The 25,478-nt window shown below is 52.1% G+C and overlaps 1 protein-coding gene across 1 annotated transcript in view; it reads left to right on the top strand.

Annotated features, from left to right (window-relative positions):
• Positions 1–25,478, top strand: part of CIITA (class II major histocompatibility complex transactivator) — a 48,706-nt gene that overhangs the window by 19,407 nt on the left and 3,821 nt on the right. Inside the window, 16 exon segments of the mRNA XM_084763429.1 lie at positions 2,239–2,385; positions 2,602–2,697; positions 4,752–4,814; positions 4,974–5,051; positions 7,559–7,603; positions 8,571–8,717; positions 9,112–9,246; positions 11,565–11,729; positions 12,358–12,426; positions 13,851–13,924; positions 13,926–15,502; positions 16,260–16,418; positions 17,427–17,498; positions 22,001–22,081; positions 22,705–22,797; positions 23,664–23,750. Of these exon segments, the coding sequence (XP_084619555.1) occupies positions 2,239–2,385; positions 2,602–2,697; positions 4,752–4,814; positions 4,974–5,051; positions 7,559–7,603; positions 8,571–8,717; positions 9,112–9,246; positions 11,565–11,729; positions 12,358–12,426; positions 13,851–13,924; positions 13,926–15,502; positions 16,260–16,418; positions 17,427–17,498; positions 22,001–22,081; positions 22,705–22,797; positions 23,664–23,750 (3,088 nt within the window).

The raw sequence follows: 25,478 nt of genomic DNA on the forward strand, positions 1-25,478 counted from the left end.
CCCTGCTTTCAAAAGAAATGCCTAGACTTCCCACTGTATTCCAGACTGTAAGGTCCCACAGCACTATCTTTTGTGTGGTGTGTGTGTGTGTGTGTGTGTGTGTGTGTATGCACGCACACTGGGAATGGAACCCGAGATCTCTCATATGTGAGGCAAGATCACTACCACTGAGCTACACTCCCCACCCTCCCAACCCCCACCCCTCAACCCCATCCCTCCACCCCCACCCCCACTGCCCGCATGCATGAGAGACTTCTCAATATTGCTTCTGTCTCTTGTGATCACCTGAAGCCCCTGAAGGAAGTGAAAGTCTTGACCGAGACTAGAAGTTTCTGCCAGCCTCCTCCGTGTCCTGTCCCTGAGCTGCCTGCTCTGAGGAGACGTAAGGCCTGAAAGCCACTTCCTCCTTTATCTATGTCATTTGCCTCCTCCTGCCCAGTCCTAAGTCATCATCTTCATCCATGAGCCCTTGGACCAGGACCCTGCCCCCACCTCCGCCCTACTCCCATCTTAGACAGCTTACAGGATGGCAAAAACAGAGGATTGTTCATTTAAAACATTATAGTGGGGCTGGAGAGGTGTCCCGGGTGTTGATAGGGCTTGCTGTTCCACCAGAGGACCAGCCAGAGCTCACTTCTGGCACCCACATTAGGCTGCTCACAGCTGCCTGTAACCCCAGCTCAGGGGTTACAGCAACTTCTCCGACATTGGTGGGCAACTTTGCTCACATGCACAGACACAAACACATGCACATAGAAGCAAGGCAGCAACCACCTTCCCTTGACCTTTAGGCTGTCATTTTGTGGACATTTTGGGAACCTCTAAATCTTGAATTCATTGAGTGCCTCAGCTCACAGCATGATCATTAGCCCAAGCGAACAAAAACAAACTCCACAAAAACCCAAACCCTCCACTGTGGTGTGCAGTGGGGACAGAAATGTCCCCAAAGCACTCATGGCGAATAGCACCAGGGATGTGTCCTAGGGTGGGTGTGGAAGCCTCGGGGAAGAGCAGTTTGCAGAAGGCCTTCTAAAAACACTGCCCGCCCACCATCACCCACCCCGTGTGGCCAGACTTTTCTTCAGAAGAGGAAACATTCTTGTTACCCACATCTTCCCTTCTAAAGTGGTGGCAGCAGAGGATGTGGCCTGCCACCCATTACCCTAATCTGGGTCTTCATCTCAGATAGGAACATAATTAGTGAAGATGTGTGGGAAACCTGAGGGGAGACATGTGTGAAGTTCTTCATCCAATTCCAAGAACTCGGAACATCTGCAAGTTCTAGCTATTCGCCATTCCCATGTGTGGGGAGAGCCCAGGCAGACTCGGGGCGGGCCACTGTATTAGTCACTCATCTCACTGCGGTGACAAAATTCCTGACGAAGCATTAAGGAAGCATTGGTTTTGGCTCACAGTTTGGAAATACGGTCCTTTGTGTAGGGAAGGCATGGCGGCCGGAGCGAGAGGCAGCTGGCCACCCTGCATCCGCACCCAGGAAGCAGAGAGAGATGAATGCCAGTGCCCGGTTTGCTTTCTTCTTTCGAACCAGTCCTGAACTCCCAGCCTGTGGAGTGCTGCTCTCACAGTTAGGATGTGTCTTCCCATCTTAATCAATACAATCTGGAAAGTCCCTCATAGGCATGGCTACAGGGTGGGGAAGCTGAATGGATGGCACTTTGGTGTGGACCTCCTGCCATGGGCTGGGGCAGTTAAAGGGGACCCCTCACACTCGGAGGGGGGGGCGAGCAAGGTCATCTCTGCCTCCCGTCCCGTTTGGAACTGCTGGCAGAGAAGAAGGTCTATTTGGGAGACCTTTGAAGCGATTCCTAAGCAAGCAGAAACGTAGGAGGCACGGCCTGGAGGTGACAGGAAATCCTAAGCCAAGACCTGAGTGAAGAGTCCCGGCTCTGATGTTTCACTGACATATTGAGGTGTTTTTTTGCTTTGTTTTTTTGTTTTGTTTTTTGTTTTTGTTTTTGTTTTTGTCTGCTCGCTTTCATGTGACAGTCTCTTGGTACAGAGCCACCGTTGGCCTTTCAAGGTTCCAAGGGAGCATTCCCCTCCTATGTCACTTCCCTATAGCCTTACAGATGGGGCTCAAACTCCTCTCTGGTGTCTGGAGCCCCTTTCTTCATCTCCTGTGGCTCCTCCCACACCCAGCCCTTAACAGCAGTGGATGTTCCTTCTCTGCCTTTTCCTACCATCCAATGAGATATCTGAGTGTGTCTCTCCTCCCAGGCCATAATCTGTGCGCCACCATGGAACTGGGGTCTCTGGAGGGCAGCTACCTGGAGCTCCTTAACAGTGATGCTGACCCCCTACACCTCTACCACCTCTATGACCATATGGACCTGGCGGGGGAGACGGAGATCGAGCTCAGCTCAGGTGGGCCACGTTCCCTGGCCTCTCCTGGCCTTCTGGGTCCTTCTGCTGGCTCCCTACAGCAAACTGAAGAAAGGCTCTGGCTGCTTGTCAGAACCATGGACAGCTCCTGGTCCTTGCTAATTGTGCTGGCTGTTCCCCTCCTCCGCCCCCCCCCTTTCCCCCATCACCCGTCCTCCCAGATTGGCTTCCTCCTAGGGGCTTTCTTTTCCACTGCAGAGCCAGACACAGACACCATCAACTGCGACCAGCTCAGCAAGCTGTTGCAGGACATGGAAGGGGATGAAGAGACCAGGGAGACCTATGCCAACATCGGTAAGGAGGTGGGGGGGGGCAGGGAAAGGGCTCACTAGGTCACCTAGAGCAACAAAAAGTCCCTCCCACCAAAAGCTGCAGCTAGGGACAACAGAGAGGGCATTTTGGGAGGAAGGGAGGAGGAGGAGACTCAGGGATGCAGGCCCCTTCTCTGATGACTACCCAGCAAACATGTCTCTTTACGGCACTCCCCTTCCTTTCTTTCCTTTTCTTTCTGCTTTTTGATTGCTAGGTTTGTTTTATATTTTGTTTTTTTGAGACAAGAGGCTTTTGTAGCCCAGGCTGGCCTGCACTGTATCCCAGGCCAGTCTCAAAGTCATGGCAGTCCTCCGGCCTCAGCCTTCCAAGTGCAGGGTCACAGGCACATACCACCCCCCAGCTCTACACTTCCGGTTCCACATTCTTTTCTGCCCCTCTTTCCCACAAAGCCGTCACTGCACCACACACCCTTCCCCAGCACCTAAGCCAGCGAGCTGGCATTGCAGTGGCTGACTCCGGCAGTGGTTTCCCTGCCACCCTTGTAAGATCACACTGAAGCCTTGGGGCAACCAATGAAGGCTGCGATGTGAGAATCTTCTGATTGCAGATGAGGAGATTGAGGTTGAGAGAGGCGAAGCAGCCTCAAGGATGAGTCAGGTGGCATCTGAAATCTGCTGCCAAGGCTTCCACACTCCCAAGTCCTGACTTAAGCATGAGAAAGGAGGGCCTGAGACCGAGCAGTTTGCTAAGGCTGGTCCAGCCTTCAAACACAATTCAGGGCCATCGAGGTAGCCCTTGCAACCAAGCCTGATGACCTGAATTTAAGCCCCAGGACTCAGGTAGTGGAAGGAGAGAACTGACTTCTGTCACTTGCTCTCTGACCTCTACACACATTCATGTCACTTGTGCATATGAGTGTGCGCACTCACACATACACATACTTACACATTCATGTACACACACCCTCACACATACACTCACTTACACATGCAGGCACACACACACATACATGCACACACTCACATATACATGCACACTTACACATACCCACACTTACACATACGTGCACACACACACACACACACACACACACACACACACACCCTCACACATACACTCACTTACACATGCAGGCACACACACACATACATGCACACACTCACATATACACGCACACTCACACATACCCACACTTACACACACACACACACACACACCCTCACACATACACTCACTTACACATGCAGGCACACACACACATACATGCACACACTCACATATACACGCACACTCACACATACCCACACTTACACATACGTGCACACACACACACACACACACACACACACACACACACACACACTCATACATAGAGGGTTCCAGGCCATGCTAATGTCTTCCCACTAGCTCCAAGTCACTTACTACTACACGGGTGTCTACGGGCTACTGTGTCAACTGCTTTAAACATACTTCCAACCGTTACAGTCCAGCTCTGGATAGTATCCACTATTTGTTCTCTTCATTCAGATGAGGAAACAGGAACCAGAAACATTCAATAACCAGCTCAATCTTGCCCAGCAAATGGAGCTGTGAAGAATAAAGACAGAATTTGAGCTCAACCCCGATGCAAGCCCTGCTTTGCGCTGCTTTATGATGGTAGACATGTCTCCATGGGCACATGCTTTCCTTGTTTAATGAGAGAAAAAGCACACGAAAGGCAACATTTGTTCACTCACTCAGCTTATACTCAGCAACATTTATAGAGACTCCACTGTGGACCAGGCCCAGAGAATTGCAGCTTCTAGGTACATGGCCTGAGGCTTGACACACAGTAGGACTTCTAGAAGCCCTTTTTATCTTTGTTTGTTTGTTTTGGGGATTTGTTGATGTTGTGTTGAAGACAGGGTTTCTCTGTGTAACCCTGGTTTGTCCTGGAACTTACTCTATAGACCAGGCTGGCCTCTAACTCAGAGATCTGCCTGCCTCTGCCTCCTGAGTGCTGAGATTAAAGGCGTGCGCCACCACACCCTCCTCCTAAACCCTCTTGACTGACTGTGTGCTTCCTCACTTGGCAGCGGAACTGGATCGGTACGTGTTCCAGGACACCCAGCTGGAGGGCCTCAGCAAGGACCTCTTTAGTAAGTTTGAGGAAGCTGATCTTGGCTCAGCGTCAATTCCTTCCTGACCTAAATAAGCGCCTAACCTCCTCACGGCAGGGGCAGTAGAGGCTTTACGGGGTGGGATGCTGTGGGGGCTCTGTGATTGTGATGTGGGTCTCTGGTGTTTCTCCAAAGTAGAGTACATTGGAGCAGAGGAAGGCTTCGGTGAGAACATAGAGGTCCCTGTAGAAGCAGGACAGAGGCCTCAGAAGAGACGTGAGTGAGCCCCTCCTGGACCCAAACCTGGCCCTTCCTTACCACTGTCCACAACCTGCTGGGGTCCCAGCTGCTTTCATTAAGTCCCACCTGCCCTCCCCATCACATGCCCAAGCTCCTTAGGGAGGAAACAGAGAGCTCTAGAGCAAATGTCCGTCCCCCTGTAGGGTCTATGTGGGGTGCTTTGATTCCTGTCCCTCAGTGACCAAGTCCTGCTTCCCTTTGGGTCTCTGAGAGAGATCTTGCTAAGCAATGAGTCAGGCCTCATTCAGGGCTGGGCTGGAATCCTGGGCCTACTGTTTATGGGCTGTGTTACGTTGGCTAGGTATCTACGCCTCTCTGAGTCTCCCGCCTCCTTAGTCTGTCCTCGCCTGGTGGCCATTGTGATTTCCTGTGCTGACCCTCCAGCTGTCCTAGGATGAATTCTGTGAGGCCTATCCTTGCTTCTCTTCTGGCTCAGCGTGCCCCACTGTCACCTCCTCCAGGAGAACCTTCCTCTCACTCTTCCTATAGTTGGGTCCTTCAAAGCCTGTAGCTCACCTCGCCCAGGAAGTCCTCCCTGACCACACATCCACATAAGCCACTGTCTTATTTATGCTTATTTCTTTTTTTTAATGTATTTATTTTATGTGTATGGGTGTTTTGCCTGAATGCATGTCTCTGTACCACATGTGTGTTTGGTGCCTGCAGAGGTCAGGAGAGGCCATCAGATTCCCAAAGACTAGAGTCACAGATTGTTCTGAGCCACCATGTGGGTTCTGGGAATCAAACTCAGGTCTTGTGGGAGAGCAGACAGTGCTCTTAACCACTGAGCCATCTCTCCGGTCCCTGTATGCTTATTTTTTTCTTGTGGTATGTGTGTGGGTGCGTGTATGTGTATGTGCACGTGCGCATGTGTTTGTGCATGTGTGTGTGTGTGTGTGTGTGTGTGTGTGTGTGTGTGTGTTTTGCTGGGGATGAAACCCAGACCTTTTGCATGCCAGGTAAACACTCTAATTGAACTGCACCCCAGGTGCCTCATATTTATTTATTTCCTGGTGGACATGGGACTCGGGTATGTACTATAAACAGCTAACATGCTGAGAATGGTCAGAGGCAGTTTGCCTCCACTCCTGTTCCTGGCCTCAGCATCTCATTCTGGAGGCAGTTTGTGTCTACCACTCCCTTTGGGCCTTGTCAGAACACTCCCTTGTCCAACACACACACACATACACACACATACACACTCACGCACACACACATGCCCACACACACCACATACACATGTACACACACACCACACACATCAACATAATATGAGCATAAGCTTTCACAGAGACACAATATATATACATGTGTGCATATGTATATACACACAAACACATGTACATACATACAAATATGCACATACATATGCACACACTATTTCATCTTTTGCCTCTGCCCTTATCAAGTCTGGGGGAGCGTTTCCAGATTACTGCTGGAGAACACAAGGGGTTGTCTCCAGAATTGCCCCTCTTTCTTCTCCTCTTCCTCCTCTTTCTTTTCTTCCCTTCCTTTTCGCAAATTTCTTTCTTTCTCACTATGTGTGTATGGGCTTGCACATGCTGTGATGAGCACGTCAATGTCAGACGGCTTTCAGGGCTCAGCTCTCTCCTTCTTCCTTTATGTGTTCCTGTGGGTTGAACTTGGGTGTCCAGGCTTGCATCGCAAGTATGTTACCCACTGAGCCATCTCACCAGCCTCTCTTTTCTCTTTCCTCCCATTTCCTTTCTCCCCCTCTTCCCTTCTTCCCTCTCTTCTTTCCTTCCTTACACCCCACCTCCCTCCCTCCCTCCTCACTGAGCTAAGGCAAGAGTCTCTCTGTGAGAACATCTCTTTGCTTGGATTCCACAGTTACTGTCAGGATCTAGTTGCCTTGAGCTGCTCTACCCAGTGGTAGACTCCTTGGTCCATCTACCCATCTCCTTTGGTGCCTTTCCAGTGAAGCACAGCCTGTGATTCCCTCTGCAACATGCCCTCCGGCATCCTGACTCTTTCACATCTGGCCTAAGCTGCATCCTTGGGTGGCTGCCCCATGGTTGGCTCTGTGCGACTCTTGCTGAGGGACATGGTTTCACCACTGATCTGTCAAGACATTTTCTGCTTTCCACTGTTGTCTGCAAGTGAACATGCTCATGCAGGGGTATACGATCCATAGAGGAAGTATTAAGGCTCTCCAGCAGGCTACGGGGCAACCCAGGCAGAGCCTAGAGCTGTTGCCCCAGTGGTTTTGTAGCTCTAACCTCATCTGATCTGTGGTTCCGTGGCTCCGCCTCTCCCCTACTTTTACCTACCTGCCAAGATGCTTATAGCTGAGAATTGGGCTCAAGCACGTGAACTGGCCAGTACCCTGAGGACTAGGGAGAAAGTGGGACACAGTTTCTCAATTCCTCAGGCAAGAGCACGTAGCCTGTGGGCACCCAAGAAATCTCCATGGCTGGGGACATCCCAACCCAGGCCCGCTGATCTCAGGTTTCTCTCTGCAGGCTTACCAGAAGAGCACGCTGTGGACTCAAAGCAAAGAAAGCTAGGTAAGATGGGCAGGTGGTCCAGAGGGTCCCATCTGGAGGAGCCCAGGCCCCCTCAAATGCAGCATAAGCCAGCGCTGAACACTAGGGAGTGGGGTGGGAGAAGTTCAGAGGTAGTGTGCGACTATTGTAAACAAGGCCCTTGTTGAATTCTAGATCATGGAGGAAGAAGGAAAGATGGGGGCAGGGGAGGAAGGGAGGGAAGAAAGAGAGAAGAGGGAATGGAAGGAAAAGACAAAGGGAGAGACCAAAGGAGCAAGGGAGGAGGGAAGGAGGAAGAAGGAAGGGAAGGGAAGGAAGGAAGGAAGGAAGGAAGGAAGGAAGGAAGGAAGGAAGGAGATAGTTTAGAGGGCCGAAGTTACCTGCTGCCAATCACACAGTCATGAGGGCATGGGTGAGGTACAAAGTAAGATGAAGATTCCTCAGCCTGCACTGTGGGGGCATTTCCCCCCCATTTTTCTCCAAAAACCTCTCCCCTAGCAGCCTCCATGAATCAATCCCCCAAGATGATGGAGAGGTAGCCCCAGTCCTTAGGGAACCCGCAGCCTGATCAGGGAGACAGAATGTAGCCCATCTCCCAGCTCTGCCATTCAGCAGAGGAGAATGGTGCCCTACTCACCATCCATGGGAGCACATGGTGCAGCTCCCGCCCTTCTTTGGGCAGACCCTGAAGGCAGAGGGAGGCACTGAGTCTCCCAAGTGGCATGCTGGGGAAGGTGGGGAGGGCTGGAGCTATGAGCCCAGGCAGAGGTTTCTCCAGTCTGACCCTAATTCTTTCTGTGGGGTTCCTAGGGAGGCCCCTGGTCCCAGTCACAAGGAAAGGCTGAGCACTGTTGGCATGGATCAGCTGCTAACTAACCCAGCTACTTGGGTGATTCCCCTAACTGCTACGAGAGAGACCCCTGCTCTCCTGGGAGGCCTGCCCCACCCCAAGTGCCCATGCAGCCTCTAACCCACCCCTCCCCCACAGCTGAGTCCTCTAGGGTGCCTATGCTGACTGGCAGCTTCCTGATGGGGCCAGCAAGCCTCTCCACCGTGCCCTACCCACCACCCGCTCTGTCCAATCAAGAGCCAGTGCCCAGCCAAATATACCTAGAGGGAGCGGCTCAGATGTCTGGTATGTTGACCACCTGGAGAAGACGCACCTCCTCCCTTCTGACAGGTGGTTTAGGAATTGGCACCAGGCAGGGGCCTGCTGAAGCAGGAATTTCCTCTCCCGTCGGGGTCACCCTCAAGGTCCCTTCCCACTCACACCCTGCTAGACAGCATGCCTGGCTCAGGAGGAAGCATCCTACTGGGGGGAATTCTACAGCCAGCCTTGTCCATTTTCCACCCCTTCTTGCCTAGCTAGGCGCTAGAGATACCGCCATGGGCAGGACAGGCTCAGCTGCTGCTTCTGGAGAACTGAGAGCCCCCTGAGAGGAAGTCAGTCTTTCACCCCACAGCACTAAACAGAAGTACAAAGGTGGCCTGTGCATGGTCCCCCTCGTCACTGCCTCTGTCTCCTGCAGTGCCCGCCTCCAGGTCCTCACTGAACTGTTTGGAGCTCCCCGCTGGGCACATCCAGATCCTCACCACTGTACCTCAGGGGCTCTGGCAAATCTCAGGGGCTGGCACAGGGCTCTCCAGTGTCCTCATCTACCACGGTGAGTGTGCGAGCCCAGCATCGAGCTGACTGCTTCTCCCTCGCCCCTCACCGTGTTCTCTACCACGGCAGGCATTCGGCAATTCTGACACGATACCTATTCATAGATCCTCCCTCAACAAATGCCTTTCTCTATCTTCATTTCCCTCAAGAAATCAAAGCACAAGGGCGCCTCTAAGGTGGTCTGCACATGTGACCACTCCCGCAGCCTTCTGTGTGTTGCCATTTCCTTTCCTCTTAGTTTTTTCCTTGAAAAAAAAACTTTTAAAAGAATAATAATAATAATAATAATAATAATTACTATTATTATTATTATTATTATTATTATTATTATTATTATTATTAGTTTTTTTTGAGACAGGGTTTCTCTGTGTAGCCTTGACTATCCTGGACTCGCTTTGTAGACCAGGCTGGCCTCAAACTCACAGCGATCCGCCTGCCTCTGCCTCCCGAGTGCTGGGATTAAAGGTGTGTGCCACCACGCCTGGCCCAATTTATTTTATCTTAATTGTGTATGTGTACACACACATCAGAGTGCGTGGCTGCAATGCTTTAAGAAGCCAGAGGTGACAGATCTCTCTGGAGTTGGAGTTACATACAGGCTGTTGTGAGTAGCCTGACACGGATCCTGGGGGCCAAGCTTGGGCCTGCTGGAAAAGTAGTGCATGCACTTAGCCACTGTGCTATCTCTCCAGCCCCTTCCCGCCAAACTCCAAAAGCAAATAGACAAAACCCTCAGCTTTATTTTTAAACTCTGACATCAGTAATACCAGTTATTAAGCCCAAACAACAGGAGAATCAAGCATTAACGGAACGCCTCCTTACCTCTTTTTGGTGTGAACAGTTTGGTGTGCATCCTTGCACAGCTCTCTAAGTTGCCTTGTTCTCTGATCAGTTAAATGGTCCCTGTTGATCCATCATACTGAGAGGCTGCCAATAAGCTCTGGAAGGCATGTCTGGGCTCTAAGGATGAGGTGGGGGGCTGCTTCCATCCAAGGCCATAACCTCCTTTTAGGGTTGCATGGCAGTTTTTTTCTGTGTAAGACAAGGGTGTCTCAGAAACAAGGGAGCAGCTTGTAACACGTAGGAGACTGGGCGCTGAGCGCACTGTGGGAATGCCGGGAGCCCTCTGCTCCGAGTGCCCTACGAACTCACTGTGCCCACTTCACAGCCGGGAGCTGGATGTGGCGCGGAGGTCTCTCTCCAGTTTCACCCTGAAGGCCTTCACTGGGAAGTTCCCTCTCTCCAAACTCATCAAGCTCAAGAGCAATCAGAGATCATTTATTCTGAAGCCAGATATGAGTAAGCATGTCTGGGGATACAGATTCAGGGTGCCCCAAATGCTGCCTTCCAACATGGAAACAGCCAAGTGAGCTTTTTATAGTAACAGAACAGAGAGAGTTGTAAGTCAGGACATCTTTCAAATACATCAGTAGAAACCTGAGGGAGATTACAGCAAAGTGGGGTGCCTCCGCTAGAACCCCCAGATGCTATCTGATGTCATTCTTAGCGTTTGGGTTGGTGGAAATAACATCTCCTGGTACATTCCAAAAAGGATTTTTATGGGAAGTCTTAGGGATGGTAGCTTAAACACATAGGTGGGCCATTAGTGTCTATGGGCTTGGATACTAAAGATACCCCAAGATAATTTGGCTCTGGACCTACAGCCTTCCAGCTCTCCAGAGGCACAGAAATTCTAAGTAGTCTGTCAGCATTTAACACATATGCAGTGCCCCCTCCCAGAGGATCAGTTCACACTCTATAGTTTGATTGCCGTGGAGATGACCCCATCAGTTCACACTCTACAGTTTGATGGATGTGGAGATGACCCCATCAGTTCACACTCTATAGTTTGATGGATGTGGAGATGACCCCATCAGTTCACACTCTACAGTTTGATGGATGTAGAGATGACCCCATCAGTTCACACTCTACAGTTTGATGGATGTGGAGATGACCCCATCAGTTCACACTCTATAGTTTGATGGATGTGGAGATGACCCCATCAGTTCACACTCTATAGTTTGATGGATGTGGAGATGACCCCATCAGTTCACACTCTATAGTTTGATGGATGTGGAGATGACCCCATCAGTTCACACTCTACAGTTTGACTGATGTGGAGATGACCCCATCAGTTCACACTCTATAGTTTGATGGATGTGGAGATGACCCCATCAGTTCACACTCTATAGTTTGATGGATGTGGAGCTGACCCCATCAGTTCACACTCTACAGTTTGACTGATGTGGAGATGATCCCTGTGCATTCCTGGATGAGCCTCTAATGTTCTTTCACTCCTCCTTACCTTCGGTGTAGGTGAGATGCCCCAGGCCAACCAAGTCCTCCCTTCAAGCAGCCCCACCGTCCCCAGCCTTCCCAAATCCCCGGACCGACCAGGCTCCACCAGCCCCTTCGCGCCATCTGCAGCTGACCTGCCCAGCATGCCCGAACCTGCGCTGACCTCCCGAGTAAATGAGACAGGTGAGGACTGGGGCCCTGAAAGAGGCATCAGAAACAGGAAGGAGGGCTTCGGGAAGAATATTTCCCAGACAGTTAGAGCTGCCAGGGGAGATGGGCAAGCCATGTTCATGAGTGACTGGTCATAAGGGAGGGCATGTGAAGACTAGTGAAGCCGGGAGTGTAACCAAGGACCGGGTGACAGCTGGAACATGTCTGTCTGTCAAGCGGAGCCACAAGCTCCTGTTGATCCTTAGGGTATGAAAACAGCTCCAGCGTGACTGGGCCTTCGGAAGCTGGAAGGCCAGGCTTTATTTGCATGGCATGCTTTAAATTCTGCTGCAACTTGACGATACATGCCTATTAGATTAACTCTAAACTTTGCAGAAATTCTCCGACCTAGCCCACTGAAAGCTGGGATTACAGGGACGACAATGCCTGGCTTACCACACCCTTTAAAGCATTGGTTTAAAACCCGTTTTTGAAAATACACCTGCCTAAAATGGAAATGTCAGATAAAGTCTTGTGCCACCTCCTTCTAACCTGGTCTTGGAGGCTCGGGCATGTAGTTCTGCCAACTGGATGCCCCTACCACTGAGAGGAGTCCGTGGGGACTCCCCAGACTCTAACCTGATGTTTCCTTCTCCCACAGAGGACACAATATCCCCCTCCCCATGCCAAGTCAGTCCTGAGTCTTCCAACAAGCTTCCAAAATGGCCAGGTGAGTGACAGTAGGGTCCTCTCTTGTCCTGGAGCACTTCACTCCGATCATGCACCGCTTAGTCAGCCCCTCGTCTGTTGCCTCACTTGCTCCCTCCTTCATTCATCACCCTGGTGATCTCCCAGTGTTGCCACACCTGGTCTGCCATTCAAGCAGTAATACAAGGCCATAAGTCCCTATCCCTGGGAGTCACCTGTGGGAAATGACCTTGCATTTGTGAGGGAGAGCGAGTGAGTGGATGAAAGGAATTAAATGTGGCAGCGTAGAAGGGAGGATGTCGGGGAAGTAAGAGGATAGCCAAGCCACTGGATGCTCCTTCAGAGTGCTTTCCCAGGCTTTGCATTACAGCCTCCCCAGTCCCATTGTCACCGCCATCTCACAGATGAACAGGCCTGACTCATAGCAGGGTAGACAAGTGTTAATGGGTACACAAATGGTGGGCCCAAAATTTGAATTCAGACATGTAGGCTCCCAAGTCTCAACCTTTTTTTTTTTTTTTGAGACAGAGTCTTACTATGTAGTTCACACCCTTGCACTGAGTCTGTAACTCAGGTTGGCCTTGAACTTACATCCCTATTGTCTCAACCTCTTGAGTACTAATATTATAGGTGTGCAACACCATGCCCACTACTTTCATCTTCCTTTCTTCCTTCCTTCCTTCCTTCCTTCCTTCCTTCCTCCTTCCCTCCATTCCTTCCTTCTGTTTTCTTTCTTTCCAACTTGCTTTGTCGCTGAGGAAAACTTTGAGCTTCTGATTTTCCTGCCTCTACCTCCCAAGTCATGATATTACAGGCAAGCACACCACAGTCCTGGTTATGAAACCTAGGGCTTCACTCTATCAATAGCTACAACCCCACCGCCTCCACTATCTTTTTAAAGAATTTAAACAAATTTTATTTGTTTGTTTGTTTATTTATTTATTTATTTATTCTCTCTCTGTGTCTCTCTGTCTGTCTGTCTGTCTCTCTCTCTCTGTCTCAGTCTGTCTGTCTCTGTCTGTTTATCTCTCTCTCTCTTTGTGTGTGTGTGTGTGTGTGTGTGTGTGTGTGTGTGTGTGTGTCTGTGAGAGGAAATGTGCTATATGTCTATCTGAGCCTGGTACATTTCATTTAACATGTTGAATCCACAATAATCAACTCCCCCTCCCAAACCCCACAGGGATGAGAGGCCCAGCCTAGTGAGTAACTGAAGGGTTACTACAAAGGGGCTTGGAGCAGCTTGGTGGCAGATCATGTGCCCTGGGGTTACATCCCCAGGCAATATACATCCCCTTTCTGGGAGAGCAGGAAGGTGTGGACAAACGAGTGAGCTGGTGGCTGGAAACAGCGAGCATGGCAAAACTGGTGGTGAGGGCAGCTCTGGCCACTCTTACCTTCCCCATCCCCACTCTGCTAACACATTCTGCCTTACCCTGGCTTTTGTAGAGTCTGTGGAGCAGTTCCAGCATTCCCTGCGGGACAAGTACCAGGCGTTGCCGGAGAGCCCGAGTGGTCCCCTGAATAGCCATGGAGCTGGTGCGGGCCAGGTTGGAAAGAGGCAGCAATAAGAGTCAGGAAAGGGAGCTGGCCACTCCAGACTGGACAGAGCGCCAGCTAGCCCATGGCGGTCTGGCGGAGGTGCTTCAGGTTGTCAGTGACTATAGACGACAGCGAGAGACAAAGGTGGTTGCTGTGCTGGGAAAGGCCGGCCAGGGCAAGAGCCACTGGGCCCGGACAGTGAGCCATGCCTGGGCCTGTGGCCAGTTGCCACAATATGACTTTGTTTTCCACGTTCCCTGTCATTGCTTGGATCGTCCGGGGGACACCTACCAGCTGCGGGACTTGCTCTGTCCCCCAAGCCTTCAGCCATTGGCCATGGATGATGAGGTCTTTGGTCACATTGTGAGGCAGCCAGACCGTGTCTTGCTCATTCTAGATGCTTTTGAGGAGCTAGAGGCCCAAGAAGGCCTCTTGCATGGACCCTATGGACCTCTGTCCCCAGAGCCCTGCTCCCTCCGAGGACTGTTAGCTGGGCTTTTCCAGCGGAAACTGCTGCGTGGCTGTACCCTGCTTCTCACAGCCCGGCCCCGGGGCCGACTGGCTCAGAGCTTGAGCAAGGCAGATGCCATCTTTGAGGTACCCAGCTTCTCTACCAAACAGGCTCTGACTTATGTGAGGCAATACTTTGAGAACTCAGGGACAGCAGGGAACCAAGACAAGGCCCTGGGCCTCCTGGAGGGCCAGCCTTTTCTCCTCACCCACAGTCATAGCCCTGTTCTGTGTAAGGCCGTGTGCCAGCTCTCCAAGGCCCTCCTGGAACGGGGCACAGAGGCCAAGCTGCCTTGCACACTTACAGGACTCTATGTTGGCTTGCTAGGCCCTGCAGCCCGGGACAGTCCTTCAGGAGCCTTAGTTGAGCTGGCCAAGCTGGCCTGGGAGCTGGGCCGCAGACACCAAAGCACCTTGCAAGAAACCCAATTTTCATCAATGGAGGTGAAAACCTGGGCAGTGACCCAAGGCTTAGTGCAGCCCACCCTGGGGACCACAGAGGCCCAGCTGGTCTTCTCCAGTTTTCTGCTACAATGCTTCCTGGGTGCTATGTGGCTGGCACAGTGCACTGAAATCAAAGACAAGGAGCTGCCGCAGTACCTGGCCTTGACCCCAAGGAAGAAGAGACCTTATGACAATTGGCTGGAGGGTGTACCACGCTTCCTGACTGGATTGGTTTTTCAGCCTCGTGCCCACTGCCTGGGTGCCCTGGTGGAGCCCACGGTGGCTGCAGGGGCAGACAGGAAACGGAAGGTTCTTACCAGATACCTGAAGCGTCTGAAGCTGAGGACACTTCGGGCAGGGCGGTTGCTGGAGCTGCTACACTGCGCCCACGAGACACAGGAACCTGGGATTTGGGAGCATGTGGCACACCAACTCCCTGGGCACCTCTCCTTCCTGGGCACCCGGCTCACACCCCCAGATGTGCATGTACTGGGCAGGGCCTTAGAGACGGCCAGCCAGGACTTCTCCCTGGACCTTCGTCAGACTGGCATTGAGACCTCTGGACTGGGGAGCCTCGTGGGACTCAGCTGTGTTACAGGTTTCAGGTGTGGGCAGGTGAAGACTGTAGCTCTGGGAGCCCCCATGTTCCACAGGTACAGCATCAGGTGGGACAGAACAGTCCCCTCCAATTGTAAGATGACGTAACTGTTGCCACTAGCCACGCAGTCCGTGAGGGAGCATGCCGTTCTTCTAACCAATGGCTGAATACCTGTCACGTGCCAGGCCCTGAACACATTTACAATTTCAGCCTAGCCCGAGTTCAGACTGTTGTCACCCTTCAGTCACCAGCCTGTGCACCATTCTCTCTGCCCCCAGTCTCTCCTCTGTCATGTGACATGCCTGCCAATGCTCTTCGTATTCAGGTAGCAGAGCAATCTTCCCCGAATGTGACTCTGGACAGAGTCCAGCGTTGCTTCCCAGCCAGCAGGGACTCCACGTACCCCTCAGATGGGGGTTAAACGCTTCCATTTGGCTCATTCAAGTACATTTTTGCAGTTTGCTTGAGCGCGTTGGGGGTAATCGCCAGAAAAACGTTCCTGCTAGATAGATTTTACTCAAGTTATAAACTCTGTCACAATTGTGCCCAGAATTGTGCACTGAGCTCCCTGGCAGCCAGAGTAACAGTGTGCCTTGTCAAGAAAGGCAGGCCAATAAGGGCTCATGTGGTCATGGAAGGGGGGGACCCCAAGCTAGGAGAGAAAAGGATCTGAGGAGGCGGGGGGGGGGGTCCCTCATGGAGGCACACTCCCACTGTGATCTAGCCTGAGCACTGTGCCTGGGTCTGAGGCTTTCCCTCTACAGGGCCTCCTTAAGTGACACAATGGTGCTATGGGAGTCCCTACGGCAGCGAGGAGAAGGCCAGCTACTCCAGGCGGCAGAGGGGAAATTCACCATTGAGCCCTTTAAGGCCAAAGCTCCCAAGGATGTGGAAGACCTGGACAGCCTTGTGCAGACCCAGAGGTGAGGAGTTAAGGGGTCGGAGGTAGGTCCAGGCTGTGCAGGTGGGCTACATCTGTCACATGCCTGTCCTGTCTATAGAGTTTCCTTCCCAGTGCCCCGACTCTTGCTATGACCCTCCAGGCTCCTCTCTGCTGGAATCCTACCTGGGAAGGGACCCGGATTTTTGCCTTTTGCCCCATTCTAAGCCTGACACCCTGTACCAGGCCCTTCACAGCTGAAGCCACGAGACATCACCTGCTGGGAGTTAACAAGGAGTCCCTCTGTGTCTACTAACTGGAGGGGCCTCCCAGCCCCTCAGGCAGCCACAGACCCAGTGTCAGCACCATTTCAACCATTACAGAACCAAGGTGCAGAGGACAAGGGAGAGGAGAGCACAGCATTGTCTAAGACCTAAGTGATGCTAAGCGCCTGCTCCAAATCTTCCATGAGCCAGACACAGACACAGGAACACAGCCCCACTCCCGCCTCGCATATGCTATGCGAGCCCCCTAACACTGAGCCACGCCCTAGCCCTTTTCATTTTTATTTAGAGACAGGGTCTTACTAAGTCACTCAGGCTGGCCTTGAATTGGATATGTAGTTGAAGCTGGCCTCCAATTTGTAATTTTCCTGCCTCATCCTCTCAAATATCTGGTAAAATAGGTCCATGATATTCTCCCTGGCCCTAAGATGTCCTTTTAAAAAGTATTTTATTTTTAAGTGTGTGTGTGTGTGTGTGTGTGTGTGTGTATGTGTGTGTGTGTGTGTGTGTTGCCTGTGGAGGCCAAAAGAGGGCATGAGATCCCCAAGAGCTGGAGTTGCACGCAGTTGTGAGCCAAACTCCAGTTTTCTGCGAGAGCAACATGAACTTAATCACTGAGCTATCTCTTCAGCACTCAAAGACAAAGATTGTTCTTTTCAGTGGAGGGTCAACAGCAGCTCCAGAGGAAGCAGACCCTGGGGGCAGGATGCGGGCACTGGGGCACACAGGTAGGGCTACACCTACTTACCGAAGTCCTTTCTCTGTAGGCTGAGAAACCCCTCAGAGGATGCAGCTAAGGATCTTCCTGCCATCCGGGACCTTAAGAAGCTAGAGTTTGCGTAAGTGAAAGGGTGGGCGATTGCCTCAGTGTCCCAAGGTTGTTTCTGCCATCTTAGCTGATCTTGGGCCAGAGGCATGGTGAGCGGGAGGGGAGAGCCTGGATGATTCCTGCCCTCTCACTCTCCACTGGGAAAGCAGCTTCCGCCTGCTGGGTGTGGCCTGTCTGCTGAGTGCAGGGTTTGCTCAGACCAGCAGAGAACAGGCCCATTTACAGGGCAACATGCGTGCGCGCACACATGCCCATATACACACTGTGCACACACACTTGAGACATTCACACACACACACATTATGCACACATACAGCACACATTCACATGCTCACACTCAGACACACATGCATATACACACTCTCACACATGCACACGTGCACACACAGGAGCTCATGCTTATTCAGCCATCATATGGCTCTTTGAGGAGCAGAGGTTGCTGTCCATGATGAGCTTTCCCAGCAAGCTCCCGTGCAGGGCGGGCTGGCGGAGCCTCCTGGAGGAGATGTGTTGTAGATGGATAATTGAGGCAGAGACCTCTTGGATTTATAAAAAAAAAAAACTTTAAGGCATTATAACTGGGCAGGTATTAACCCTTTAAGCTATTTTGCTGTTTCCCAGCTACACACCCCAACTTACTTGCCTTAATCGCTCCTGCCTGGGCTCTCCTGTTCCCCCAGGCCAGCCTTCATGGCCACATGCTCATGGTCCTTGCTGCCTCGTGGCGACTTCCTTCTCTCTGTCTTCCTCCTGCTACAATCGTCTGCTTCCTCTTTCTTCTCCTCCCGACCTCATGATCCCTCCAAGCCCTGGAACCTCAGTTCGGCCTGCTTCTCTCTTCTGCCCAGTCACAGGCTTCAGCAACCTTATTAATCAATCAACTTTAAATTAGGTAGGGCAAAGTTCACACAACAAAGACAGGTGCCTGGAGAATGTGCTCATCTGGGTGGCAACCAGATTTGGGTGGGGGGTGGAGTGGGCAGTAATTAGCGTTAGAATACATAGCACCAGACCAAAGCCCACTAGAGGTGACATCTTCACAAAAGCTTGAGAATTTGGGGGTGGAGGTGGGGGGTAGGGTGGGGTGGCTGCTGGAGAGAAAGTTAGCCTTGAAGGAATGCATATGATTGTCAAGAGCCCAGGGTGCCCCAGACCGTAGCCTCCAAGACCTCAGCTTGGGTCTTTTCCCTGCTGAGGTAGGAACTGCACCCTGAGCCTGTTCCCTGGTAGATCACCGCCCTGGCCACATGTACTCCCCCAGGGGGGGATGCACAGCCTGGCCGCAGTCTCCTCAACTCAGGTGTCCTTACCTTCTGCAGGGCCTGGGCCCAGCCTCGCTGCTGAATAGTCTTGCTGGGGTTCCCAGCCACATGCATGCTCAGACCCCATCTGCCTCATTCTTGCTTCTCTGGGTCTTCCCTCAGCAGGATCCCTCTTGAGGAATTTGGGTGTGTGGCTCCAGAGGGCTAGGGCCCAGCTTGCTGAGGCCTGGGCTGGTAGGGCACTGAGAGTCTTGCACGCTTAGGAACCACTCCATCCCAGCAAACTGGGAGCTGTGCAGCCAGGCCAGGGAGCCACCATCCTGAGCAGTGGCACCGGCGGGAGGAGAGATGATGGGACGCAGAAGGTTCTAGAGAGACTAGGGTGCCTGGGCTATGATAGGGGAGCTGCCCTCCAGTACATGAGCCTTGAGGAGCTCCAGGAGTTATATTTAGGTCTGGCTGCCTGAGCAGCTCCCCCCCACCCCCCACCCCCCACCCCCCACCCCCCACCAAGTGCTGAGGATTGAGCCCAGAACCTTGTATATACTTGGCAAGCACTCTACCACTGAGCTACTTCCCAACCCATATATTTGTTTGTTTGTTTAGACAGAGTTTAATGTATCCCAGGCTGCCTTCAAATTTGTCCTATAGTCAACTCAAGCTTTATAGCCTTGAACTTCTAAACTTTCTGCCACTGCCTCCCACATGCTAGGGTTAAAGGCACGCTCCACTGTGCCAAGCTTATGCAGTGCAAGGAGTAGAACCCAGGGCTTGCACGCTACCAATTCAGCTACATTCCCAGCCCAGTTCCATATATTTTTTATTTTGAAAAGTTTTTTTCCCCCTGGGACAGTTGAGGCTACACCGAGGTGTAGCCTCAACTGTCCTGAATTCGCTTTGTAGACCAGGCTGGCCTCGAACTCACAATAATCTACCTGCCTCTGCCTCCCAAGTGCTGGGATTACAGGCACGCACCACTGTACCCAACTGAAAAGGGGTTTAGATATCTAGTCTAGCCTTGAACTTTTGTTCCCCTTCCCTCAACCCTGTCAGGTACCCAGGATTGCACACCAACTCCAGCACCCAGCTTTAACATAGCTTTCCAACTGCAAAGCATTTTCACTCTGTGACATCTGCAACAATGGTAAAGAAGGCCATTGATGTCAACTCTCATTTACACATGGGCATAGCTAGACCTGAGAGGATGGGGCAGTTTCTTCAAAGTTGTAAACGCCAGGCTAGCTTGCCTAGCTGACTAACAAGCTCTGTCAGACCTGGGCGGCGCACATCTATAATACCAGCGCTTGTGAGGCTTTGACAGGAAGATAACGAGCTCAAGGCCACTCGGGACTACATAGGAAAACCTTGACTCAAAGCAAAGGCAGAAAGCCACCCACAAAGATCCTCCGTGCCTTTTACTTAAGGTCCCTTTATGAGAAGAACTGCCCTGGCAGACAGTCATTGGACTGACTTGGAGCCTGAGGCTCGGTGCTGTTAGTGAGCTGCCTGCAGCCCTGGCTGGTTCCACACTCTTGGCCAGCTCACTGCTCCCCCACAGAGAATCAAGCCCCTCTTGTTTTCAACAGGATACTAGATGCCAAATATGTGCAGAGGTAAAAATATTGCTGAAAAAGAGGAAATGTCTGAAGACAGCCGCAGGGTGCTTTCTGGCTTTGGATTATTTTCAGCTTAAAAAGCCCCTCCCTGGTGGTCGGAACTGCACTCTGGGTACCAGAGGCTATGGAGTGGAACAGGCTAGGGCCAGGCCAACAGCCACCTACAGTAGGCTGGAAGCCCTGAGACGGTTCTGCGGAAGAAAGGAAGGAAACAAAGGGCTATTTTGGGTGTGTGTCTTTTGCAGCCACCCCCATGTTCCCCACCTTGCACGCCTCTCTGACTACTGTCTGATCCGTGGGTGGGTACATGTGGCTCAGTTGGCAGAGGACTTCCTAGTATGCATAAAGCTTTGGTTCAATCCGCAGCACTACCTACGCTGGGCATGGTGGCGTGCACCTGCGGTCCCAGCATTTGGAGGCAGAGGCAGGAGAATGGTTCAGCGGTGTCATTCACCTCATCACCTGTTATCTGTTCCCTCCTCTCCACTCTCCTCCTCAGTCCTCCCTACGCTGCCCTCCTTCTTCTGAAGCAAGTCCCAGCCCCAGGCCTTTGCCACAGCTGTGCCCTGATTGCTCTTCCTTTCACAGCCAACCCACCCAGGTCCGCCGCACTTCCCTCTGTCCTATTTTTTACAATTAGATTTTATTTTGTCTGTTCATTTATTTAGATGTGTGTGTGTGTGCATGCGTGCATGCGTGCGTGCGTGTGTGCATGCGTGCGTGCCGTGGTGTGCCTGTGGAGGTGAGAGGGCAGTTTGTAAGAGTTGGTTCTCTCTACCATGCCAGGCTCGGGGATCAAATTCAGGTTGGCAGGCTGCATGCAGGCACCTTGACCCCTCGGACCTCAGGGTTCCGAGGCCCGTTCTGAACTCCCCCACAATGTCTGACCGTAGCATTTCTTAACTCTCAGTCCAGACTGTGGACCGTTTTCTTTGATTAGCTGTCTCCCCTTAATGCCTGCTCTACACAAGTGGGAGCTTCTGCTTGCTCGCGGCTTTCTTGCCCTGATCTGGTACCTGGCAGACAAGTGATGAGGTTAGTTGTTGAAGTGACCTTCTCTTCCTGTGATCAGGGCTAAGTACTGAAGGAGCCAAGATCCAGAGGTGAAGGAATGGCGCGGGCCCCAGGGCAAAGCTGAGCCTAGTGCCCATCTGGGCCTTTCCTGAAAGCTCGAGGCTCCAGGAGCCTTCAGAAGGAGTTTACGTTACCATGTACAGTGATCTTTCGATTTTTGTCATAAAAAAAAAAAACAAATCTTAAGCCTAGATGTGGTAGTGCATGCCTGTGACCCACTGAGGCAGTGTGATAATGAGTTCAAGGAAAACAGATATTTAAAACACAAAGGTAGGCAATCTGGTGTGACTTAGGATTAGACCTTGGCTGGTGTGGGGGCCTCACTGCAGGGCAAGGGTCATGCTTGTGGACATCAGCAGGGTGAGAACCGGCTGCTGAAAGCAGAAAGTAAAATGGGGGAGTCCCAGCAGGCCTCTCAGGGGTCCTGAGAAGGAGGCATTGGGAGCCCAGCTGACAGAAGCTAGGGCATGGTGGTGGAAGGGGTTGCTGGGAAGGGGCCTGAGCCCGTCCTTCCTGTCTCCAGGTTCAGGGTCTAACCTCTGCCATTGGTTGCTTCCTAGGTTGGGCCCCATCTTGGGTCCCCAGGCTTTCCCCACACTGGCAAAGATCCTTCCAGCCTTCTCTTCCCTGCAGCACCTGGAGTGAGTTACAGACCCTCACCCTGTGCCCTGACAAGCCCTGAGACCGTCCACCCTGTGCCCTGACAAGGCCTGGGACCCTCCTCACCCTGAGCTCTGAGAAATCTGGACTTTGTCGCCAGGACACATGAGGAGTCTTTCTCCCTGTTCCTGTACCCTTCCCCTCCCTTCCCCACAGCTTCCTCATTGGGCAACTGGGGTTGGGGGAGACAGATGACCCCACCATAGGGATTATGACCCCTAGTACAGGGGAGGGACAAAGGATGGGAATTTCCAGATTTAAAAAGGAAAGTTTGGAGTTCTTTTGCAAGCTTCGAAATTCTTTTTCCCCACACAGCTCTTAGCAACTGTAAAGGGCAGACAGGTGGGAACACGAAGGAGCTTAATAATTGAGGCCCAAGAGTTTAGGGGAGCGGACCAACTCTGTGGGCTCCTACAAAGCCAAGCCATGGTTCTCATTCCTGGTGCTTAGCCATGTTCCCTGGCCAGAGGAATGGCTCCCCCTGGTGGTGGAGGCCAGCTCCCATAAGCTCAGAGATGAGTTTATGGCATTAGAGAGGACCAGGCCTGGTGGATGCTGATCTGGGACCACAAGGTCAGTGATCACCATCTGATCTCACCTGCAGCCTGGACTCACTCAGTGAGAACAAGATCGGGGACGAGGGGGTGTCACAGCTCTCAGCCACCTTCCCGCAGCTGAAGGTCCTGGAGACACTCAAGTGAGTATGCTGGACCTGCCTCCCCGCGGCTTCTGGTACGGAACGTTTACCCAGCCCAGTGCTCTGTGCTGCTGGTCACCCTCCATCCTATCAGCTTACCCAGCCCAGTGCTCTGCGCTGCTGGTCACCCTCCGTACTATTATCTGCCCATCTTGCCGTCATTCACTCATTCTGTTCCAGATCACCCATGCCTCACCCGTTCGGTCACTGGCTGTCCATTCCCTCTTCTTCTGAGTGTGTGTACACTCCAGGGGCCACCTTAGGAACACTGTCCACCTCTTTTAAGACATGGTCTCTCTCTCTCTCTGGCTCGAAACTTACCTGTTATGCCAGCTTACCCAGCCAGTGAGCCCCAGAGTGCCACATGTCACCTCACCCGTGGCAATTTCGTTGATGTACAGTGAAGGCATCGCCATAATTTACAGTGATAGATTTTACAAGATAGATTTCCCTCCCTTTTCCTCTCTCCTTCTGACCTTTCTATTCCTGGACACGTAACCACCTACTGTGTGAAGTTAGGGTTCTGGAAAACAGCCCTGGGGCGGGAAGGAGTCACTCCTCAGACAGCAGGTGGAGGAGGGGAGTGCTCTCTCTCTCTCTCTCTCTCTCTCTCTCTCTCTCTCTCTCTCTCTCTCTCTCTCTCCCTCCCTCTCCCTCTCCCTCTCCCTCTCCCTCTCCTTCTCCCTCTCTCTTCATATTCATAAGTGGTCCCTGTAGGTCCCTCCACATTACCCATGACCCTTCCCAAGACTGGCTATCACCGTCTGTGGCTACAGGCCACCTGTGAGGTACTGCATTTCCAGCCAGTGGCGAAGGGAGAGCCTTCCACTTGGGTCCTGAACCGCTTCCTCCCTGTGTCCCTGTAGCCTGTCCCAGAACAGCATCACCGATGTGGGTGCCTGCAAGCTTGCCGAAGCCCTTCCGGCCCTAGCCAAGTCCCTCCTAAGGCTGAGGTGAGTGGGGTGTCCCTTGAAGTGGGCTTTTGGGGGAGGGTGCAGGATCCCCTCTTACTGGCTACAAGGTCCACGCATCATCAGGTAACACATTCACCTAGGGTGAGTTAAACATCACCACAGTCTAGGGGCAAGTTGCGTACTTGTTCCAAGCGTCTATTTCCTCTTCTGGAAAATACAAATCCTGTGAATGGATCACGTGTCATACCCAAGTGCTGTCCATCCCTAGTGAGCAGTGGATGGTGATGTCTTACCTATCAACCCGTGGGAGCCCACTAGAGCCTGGCAGTGCGAGCTTCTGGGAGTTCCAGCATCATTCCATTCAGGGCTTACACTGCCACCTCCTGGTGGGCCTCGGTATAGCATCTCCGACTTGGGAATTCCTTTCAGCATGTCTTTGGTGTGGTGCTAGGGGCTGAACTGGGAATTGAGTTTGGACCAGAGTCCCAGTCACTCAGCTCAGCACTACCAACTCCTGGATAACCAGCTATGAGAGAATTTCCTTCCCTAAGTCATATTCTAGGAAAGGTGGCTTCTGCCCATCTCTCCTGAGGCAGCTATTTCCACATCCTTCCAACTGGGTCCTCTATGCAGACGAGTGGGCTGTGCAGTGCACTACTCATGGTGTATGTACTTGTACCCACCTAACACCTACAAGTTGTGCTAAGTGTACAGTATTCCCTACCACAAACCCTGGGATGTCCTTGTGGATGAAGGGAGGGACGGGAGGTGAGATGGGAGGGTGAGAGGTCAGCAAAGTCCAGATCACAGGGGCAGGTGCTCGTGGGCCAGCCAGGCTTACTAACTACTATTGTCGATGCCCCCAGATGACAAAGACAACTTGAGGAAGGATGGGGCTATTTGGGCTCACAATGTGAGGGAACAGCCCACCATGTGGGGGAGGGCATAGTGGCAGGAACAGGAGGCAGCTGGTGACATCGCATCTGTAGTCAAGAAGCAGAAAGTATGAATGTTGGTGCTCAGCCAGCTTTCTCCTTTAAGTTTTTTAAAAAATATTTTTATTTTGTGTGTTCTGTCTCGATATATGCCCATGTGTTAACGCACACGATGCCTGCAGAAGCCATAAGAAGGTCTTAGATGCCCTGCGACTGGGGTTACAGATGGCTTACAGCTACCTCAGTATCCAAAACCCATTCTTTCCAACTTCAAGGTCCCTGTCGGAGTCTTGACAGTTTCTGAGTTTTCTCCTTCCCGTGGCCAACACAAGTCACCCCTTCTGTGGTGTCTCACGTGGCCCTCACGTGGTTTCTGAGAGTGTTGTCACACAGAGACCCTGGCTAACATGTGGCCCACTGCATAAACCAGCAGGAACCCACCTGCTCGCCCTACAGTGATGTCTTCCTACCCGTTCACAAATGAAAACAACGGCATGGGAGCGAACTGTGCGCCCAGATAGGAAGAGGCACATCTTTTAAAGAGGTTCCATGCTTTGGGTTGGGAAACACCTCTCTCTCCTCTCCCCCTCCTCGCTCTCTGTCCCTCTCTCATCTCTTTCTTCCCTTCTTTCCCTCTTTCCTTCGTTCCCCTCTCCTCTTTCGCTCTCCCTTTCTCTTTTCTCTCCTCCTCTCTCCTCCTCTCTTCTTCTTCTTCTTCTTCTTCTTCTTCTTCTTCTTTTGTTTTTTGAGACAAGGTTTCTCTGTGTAGCCTTGGTTGTCCTGGACTCCCTTTGTAGACCAGGCTGGCCTCGAACTCACAGCGATCCGCCTT

The sequence above is a fragment of the Acomys minous genome (genome assembly GCF_964271855.1).
Source record: "Acomys minous genome assembly, chromosome: 16".
In the NCBI taxonomy this organism is placed as follows: Eukaryota; Metazoa; Chordata; class Mammalia; order Rodentia; family Muridae; genus Acomys; species Acomys minous.